The sequence below is a fragment of the Lingula anatina genome, chromosome 8, assembly GCF_051362555.1.
Source record: "Lingula anatina isolate TDL-2025a chromosome 8, LinAna3.0, whole genome shotgun sequence".
NCBI lineage: Eukaryota > Metazoa > Brachiopoda > Lingulata > Lingulida > Lingulidae > Lingula > Lingula anatina.
Window position 1 is genome coordinate 7,433,228 of NC_141774.1, and position 7,341 is coordinate 7,440,568.

The window sequence follows — 7,341 nt, forward strand, 5'->3', positions numbered from 1 at the left end:
GCACAGTGTGTTTTGTCTGACTTGACAATTCACTTTCAAGTACATATTTTATTTTATGTAATAGACAAAATAACACTATGATTCATTAAATTAATTCCAGGCTACAAAAGTCTTCTTAGGTGCTCACGCTTTGTTAGCTAATGGTTATGTCATGTCCAGAGTGGGAACTTCCAAGATCTCACTCCTGGTTAAGGCGTATGATGTGCCAGTCATGGTTTGTTGTGACACCTACAAGTTCTGTGAGAGAGTAAAGGCAGAATCTTTTGTTGCTAATGAATTAGGTGAGTATTTTTTTTCTTGTCGCCTTCACAGCAGTGGACTTAAGGGATTGTTGCACAATCCCCGCGGTGAATCTATTCAGTGTCTATCAGTGGATTAGGTGGCACGCTTTTAAGTAGGTCGACCATATTTGATCCATGGATCTATTAGTCCACTATTAGTCAATTTGTTCTGAATGCGACCTGTCTCTCTCTCTCATCATGGTGTTTAACGATGCTCAGCAGACTGTAGCATAATCATCAACAGAAGACGAACAAAACAGCCACCAAAAATCAAACATAGTCTGTTTCTTTAAGATGGGCTAGAAATTTAACATACTTAAATCACAATCCAGGAGACCCTGGTGACTTGGTAAGACTCACAAAAATGAAACATACTTGGACAACTGGAAACTGTGCAAGAACAGTGCTGAAACATGGTGGATTCAGATCCAGTCTTTTTGACAAAGGAAGCACCTATCTATCCCAATGGGGATTGAGGGAGGGGGTGGGGAGAGGACACAACGAAGCTCATGAATCATGTTTTGTAAAAGTGGCATACTGGAATGCTAAGTGGCTGCCCCTTTCCACCCCCTGCCCCCCACTTGGTATCTTTTATCCAGTTTGGTATTTTTTTGATGGAATGACTCTTTAAGAAGATATATATGATGATTGATAATACATGTATGCCACTTCTTAAGATATTTAATTGATTTGTATTCTAACACATGCATTCATGAGTAGTATAGAATCAACGCGACAGTTACCATCGGTGGGTGGATTGTTTTTTTTTGTTTGTTTATATATTTGTTTGTTTGTCTTTCTGTCTGTCTGTCTGTCTGTCTGTCTTTTTGCTTGTTTGTTTGTTTGTTTGTTTTTGAAGGAGGTGTAATTATGGCTACCAATGCTTTTTTAAATTGGTTTTAAAGTCATTTATTTTTCTTTGTTTTTGAAAATCTTGTCTGTTTTGATTTTCAGTCTCGTCTCATCTTATAGGTAAAAGTGCGCTTGCACTGATGTTTGTTTCAATAAGCGGGTATACAAACAATTACGCTAAGACGCGCAGTGGACATAGTCCGTATTTGATCGCTCAAGTGCTCTTGTACTCAAACAGGTGTATCAAATATTGCTATGTCTAAGACCGCATTCTCAACGAATTGAGCCAGGCTTTACAAATCCTGGGAGCTAAAAATGGCGGATGTACATGAAAGAAAAAACGCCTAATCTTTTAATAGTCTCTCCGCCTCTCACACGCCTCCCCACACGTCGTCCCTGCGTGGTACAGTAATTAAATCTCGGCTCCGTTCGCCATGCGGAAGCTACCTGAGAAATATTAAGTGCGCATGCTCATTGGTCAGTTATTGGTCATCAGCTAGTTCCCCTTCTTCAGTTGAAAGTGTGGAACAAGGCAAACATCAGCATAAGAACGAACTGCGCCCTTTGACGAGACTGCATACGCAAAAATTCTGCCCACCTCCAACTCCGTCTACTGGGGCTGGGTACCTCTGTGAATATCTCCGTGAATATCTCTGGTGATATTATCTCCGTAGATAGTCGATTCATTGCTGCTCTACGGGCCAATTCATTCCTTTTTCGACTCTGTTTTGAAAGATAATAGAATAGAAGAGCTTTTTTCCTTCGATCGCCTTCAGCCGCCATGCTTTTTTCACCACGAGTTTGACCTGGATTTTGGCTCGTGCTGCCTTAAGATTTTTGTACGATCTACGTAAGGTGAAAGGTTATATGTTTGACAGGATTAAAATTGCGTGTTTTCAAAACAGGACAGATAACGTCTCTGAAAACTGGCATCTTCATCATCACCCTTAATACAAATTCTTAAAGTACTTTTTATCATTTAATCTCAAATGAAAAGAATTTTAGCCCAATTGGTTAAATTATCAGTAAGGATACAAAGGATATATTAAAAGAAGTACCACTGAGTGTGAAAATATCCATCTTATATATATATATATGGAGAATATATATATATATATATATATATATATATATATATATATATATATATATATATATATATATTTGCACCAGATTTTTGTCTACCATGTCAAAAATAGCTTGACGTTATTGGGGAACTTTTTCAAGTCTAGGATCCAGAGAAGTAACGTTAAGGGCACAAAACTTAACATCATTGTTTCAGAAAACGTCCGGGTTTTAATTTGCTTCTCTCCACAGGTTATCGTACTGTTTATTGTCCCAAGTCATTGGATAACCTGTGTAATTTTCTTTGCAATAAAAACACCAGTACTTATCTCATGATCTCTGCTTTTCTTAGCGCGTATAATTAGTGAAAGAGTTTAAGAAACAAACACGCCAATCCCACAAAATTAAGTGCCCAAGGCACTTGACGGGCGCATCCCCTGCTACAAACAAACGTGCCGATTCCAGAAGTAGAAGTAGTCAGCAATGCTGCGTCAAAGACGTTCCTGGATGTGCGATTAAACATGACGCTTGCATCAAAAGGTATGTTGCCAATGGAGAGCTGGTTGCCAATGTCTTTGATATAAGCCCCGACTCGATCTTCAAATCGTTCGAACCAACGCAGGCCGTCAGGGATGCGGGGGACAGGTTTCGCCAGTTTAACTGGTATACGAACAAGGGTGTATTCTCCATGGAACGACGGGGTGCCGCATCCTGTATTTAAGGTATCACCATACAATCCTTCGTGTAAGGGGTCGATGTAGAGCGAGGACTGGGTAGTGAATAAACTGATCGAGATGCATGCTTCGAACAAGACAACCAAGTCTTGCCAGCTTTATTTTGGGATTAGTTTCAGGATCAGAATGAACTGCATGTTGACGAAGCCGGTCAAGGGTAACAAACATCCCGGGTCATTCTCTTGGCATGAATGCTGTTGGCACGATTTCTAAAAACAAAAGTCAAAAATGTGAATCAAAGAAATAAAGTCAGCAATTAAAAAACAAACGATAAAAATGCATATTTTTTTACCCGTTCTAAACTTTTAATTTTTTTTCTTAATTGCTGGCCATCAGAAAAGCGAAAACAAATCAATTTTAGGGAGCTATTTACGCTATCAAAAGCATCGCAGGGAAAACCGTATGCCGTATGCCGCGCCCTTGCCAAATGTAATTTAGATTTGTGTCAGGAAGCGGTAAAATTATTATTTTTTATTTGTTTTAGTCATTCATGACATAAATCTATAAAAAATATTTAAAACATTTATTGTCCAAAAATCGTTGATTAAATTCATTTGTTTGGCGACTTAATAAACCCATGCTAAAATCATGCAGCATGATGCCTGCGACTTTTGCTGAGACCAGGCTCAGATAAACCCATCGTACTAGCTGGATCGATCCAAATCTGCGGCGGATTTTCACTAAATTGCATTCATTGTAATCAGCTTCATTATCTGACATGCATCCTCGAGTATAAGAACTTCTGAGCGCCTGGCGCCGATGTCGATAGTTAATTTGCCCCTGGTCGAGCACCCGTGTCAGACAATTAAGCTGATTACATTAACTGCACTGAAACGATAATCCCCACAGTGTTGGAGCGATCCAGCTAGTACGATGGGTTAATCTGCAGGCATTATACTGCTAATGCAAAGGGTTTATCTGACCCCCCCCCCCTCTTTCCGGACCGACTGAATATTGCAAGATTCGATTTTCTATTCACCGATCAAGAAGAAATAAGCACCAAGATTTCCAAACAGCTTTATTCCTACTGCCTATGTCCTCCCTTAATCTACCCACCACCAATCCTATTTATACCCTTCTCTACATTAAAATATTGCCTATTAATAATAAACTTCAGGTCTTATCAACTCCCACGAGAAATCCTAAAGGGGAGACAGTGGGTCCCTCACAGTATGATGGTCCCGCCTGACCTACTGAACACATGGGCCTCATCTGCGTCCAAAGGACGTTTGTGATCCAACGGCATAAATCTAAAGGCATAGGCCTACATTGTGTGATAGACCTTTATGATTATTAATAATCTAGGTAGTTTAAGCTTTTTTACTTCATAATGGTATCCCTAATACAATGATAAAATGCATTTTTCCAAACAGTTTGCAGTGTAAATTTCTGCACATATATCGTTATTGGTAAACGAATGTCTGTTCCCCTCTCCATTAATGACTGTTATTCTGTATTGAATTTTCCATGAAAATTCAATATTTGTTGCGTAAAGGTATAGCGCTCAGATCTATTACCTTTAATAAAAAAAAAACATTGTAGACAACACACAAAATTGTACCAAATTTCTTTCAACCACCAATACGGTTATCGCAGTTATTCCGAAATCTGTGCTTGCCGTCGGACCACTTGGACCTGTATGCATGGTTACCTTTCTTAATAGATTATTTTGTTTCTAAAAAATCACACTTTAAAGAAAAAACGTAATTCACTAACTTTGAATGCCGAAAGTAATTCATTAAAACCGGAAAGTATGGGAAAATGGCCGTTTACCCCAGAAAAATTGTCTTTTCGGCATTTTCCTTTCAAATAAAGAGTTGTTATCCTTTTCAACAACTTGAGTATATTAATATATTCATTCCAAACTTTCCATGCTTACGTCGTGCTTATTTTCTTGACATCGCATTTCTTTCTGGAAGTCTATGACAGCGGAGAAACCAAGTGAATCTAATATCTTGAGATCACTTGCCTCTGAAAGAACAACATACTGTTAGTGCTCATTTCCAATGAAACTATCAGTCTACGGAAATCGATGCAACTTGGCAGGGACTCTCACTGAATGCAACGAAATTTAAAGATTTACACTCCTCCTGTTGCTTCCGAGTATAACTAGTATAACTAGTATAACTAGTATAACTAGTATAACCACCAATTTTTCTGTATTATACTCAGGAGGAGGCTTGTAATCTTTTAAACTGATTGCATTCATCGAAAATCCCTGCGTTGTTGGATCAATCTATGTAGACCGACAGTTTAAATATAAACGAGTCCTTAGATACCCACAGAGAGTCAGATGTGCTTCTTCTACGGATTTCCCAACAATGAAACAATGCATTAGGTGAACTTAAGTTTTATGAATTTAGCATAAATAAGATAAATGAAGAAAGCACCTGGCCTGACATTAAGATGGACGTATTAAGGCAACGTTTCATACCTTTTTTATTATAAAAAACCCAGAAAAAATAACAAAAACGCGAATTTAGCCTCCCTTTCTATTTAATAAGTAGATTGAATATACACAGGTAAAACAAATGGATCATTTCATGCAATTTTAGGAGCCCCCCCCCAGTTTAAAATTAAGGCAAAACCTATATCGTTTTCGACATACCGTGTTCATCACATTCCTGAATTTCTACCCCTATCGCACTGGACAGTTGACACAGCCAACAAAAAACGTTTCGTCCATAGCCGTATCCGATATTAGAGTGGTAATAGGTTATGGACACAGGCTTCGTCTGGCAAAGTGTGACTAGGTCCTTGTCGGCATAATAATTGCATCGGTCGTCTTGTAGGCCTCTTACGGGGTCATGACTCCCCCCAGGTCCGATGCAAGGACGCCCTGGATAATGCTCCGGGGGTTCAAATAGCACCATACAATCGGGCAACGAGAATACCTTTTCCAGAATTCCAGAGGAAGTTGTTGCATTCACAAACGTTTCGAATTGGGTTTCTTCGCAGACTATTTTGGGCGTCCACGCTTGGAAATTCACGACGCCATGACAGGCAGCACAATAGATGTTTTTAAAAGTGACATTGTGCTCTTTTGACGAAACAGGTAGAAGAACATCCGTTTTGGTTGGGAGGCCGCTAAACTCACACTTCGCCCTAACCGCTGCGTCGGTCCATTGCTGCGGACACGACTTAACGACCCAGTAGTACTTGCTGTAAACGCCCAAAATTTCTCGAGTGCCCTGTAACCAACACTCCGTGTGATTTGGCTCAATAAAAATTTCTGTTTGCTTTATGTCTCTGCAGTAACGATCGAGTGGCCAGCAACAATCATCAAAAATAGAACAAACATCGTCACAGTAGCACGTCACCCGTACATTGTCTTGATAGTGAACACTTTTCGTTGCACTGCCCTCAATAAGGACGCAAAACGGTCGATTAACGGGGTAAGTGAGCAGCAATTCATCCAACGGGCTTACTGTTGTTGGTAAATCGACTGCATACAATGGCGATGAAATACCTGAACGATTCTCAACCCCTATTCCACTGAAAGATTCTGATGATGATGTGCTGTTGTGCCAGGAAAGGGTTCCAGTCAAAGTGAAGGTTTCATTTATTCCTCGAAATCTCTTTTTGCTTTCTGCGTTGTTCCTCCGAAAACGTTTTTTCACGTTTGACTTCTCGCTTTTGCTTGAGATATGTTTCTTTCCATCAGTTTCTGACATATTTTTGTGAGAATCTGTATCTATTAAAGGTTTCCTATCTTCACCCAAAATTGCCAATGAAATACCTTTTGCTCTTTGATTCATCAAGTTAGGTTGTAAAACATATTGGTGCCAGGTAATAAAGAAAATAACTAAAGTAAATAATGGGAAGTTCATGTTGAACACTTTGTCTGTCTTTCTGACAATTCCTTGAATGAGCAGTGTTTGTCTCTCTTTCTTTCTACATAAATATATATATATATATATATATATATATATATATATATATATATATATATATATATATATATATATATCATGTAACCAGCTCGGGGATATATCTCAGGTACCGCCTTGTAATCCTTTTTCCTCAGTGCGTCCCTAGTCTCTCTAAAACGTGAAAAAAGTAGCAGCCTCAGCCAATCAGAAGGTTTTTCCTTTTAACTTTGATTTAAGATTGATGTGAAAAAGGCGAGGCTTCTAACAGTAAGTATACATTGCACCTTAGATCACAGCATTAAATGCGTTGCATCTTTACAAGACAATGACAGCATTGTTTTTTTTTTAAATTCAATCCAAATGTGTATGTTTGGATTGGTCTGTTTGTGGAATATCACCATTGCCTGATCTCTGCCTTTTCAATTGTGAAGATGCTTCAATACTGACAAGTATACTTTTTAACAAGCCAATCATACAGGGCAAAATACTTGATATCTAGAACACCATTTCAGCCATTCCTATACGTGTATCAAGGAC

At 38.8% G+C, this 7,341-nt stretch overlaps 1 protein-coding gene across 1 annotated transcript; it reads right to left on the reverse strand.

The window, feature by feature from the left end:
* Positions 1-2,305: 2,305 nt before the first annotated feature.
* On the reverse strand, positions 2,306-6,571 carry LOC147760281 (uncharacterized). Its single transcript, XM_087019260.1, has 3 exons — positions 5,541-6,571; positions 4,812-4,903; positions 2,306-3,141 (listed from the first exon to the last, which is right to left on the reverse strand). Exons 1-3 carry the CDS (start codon positions 5,803-5,805, stop codon positions 3,031-3,033), a joined length of 468 nt encoding a protein of 155 aa, XP_086875386.1. The 5' UTR covers positions 5,806-6,571; the 3' UTR covers positions 2,306-3,030.
* Between the last annotated feature and the right edge of the window lie 770 nt (positions 6,572-7,341).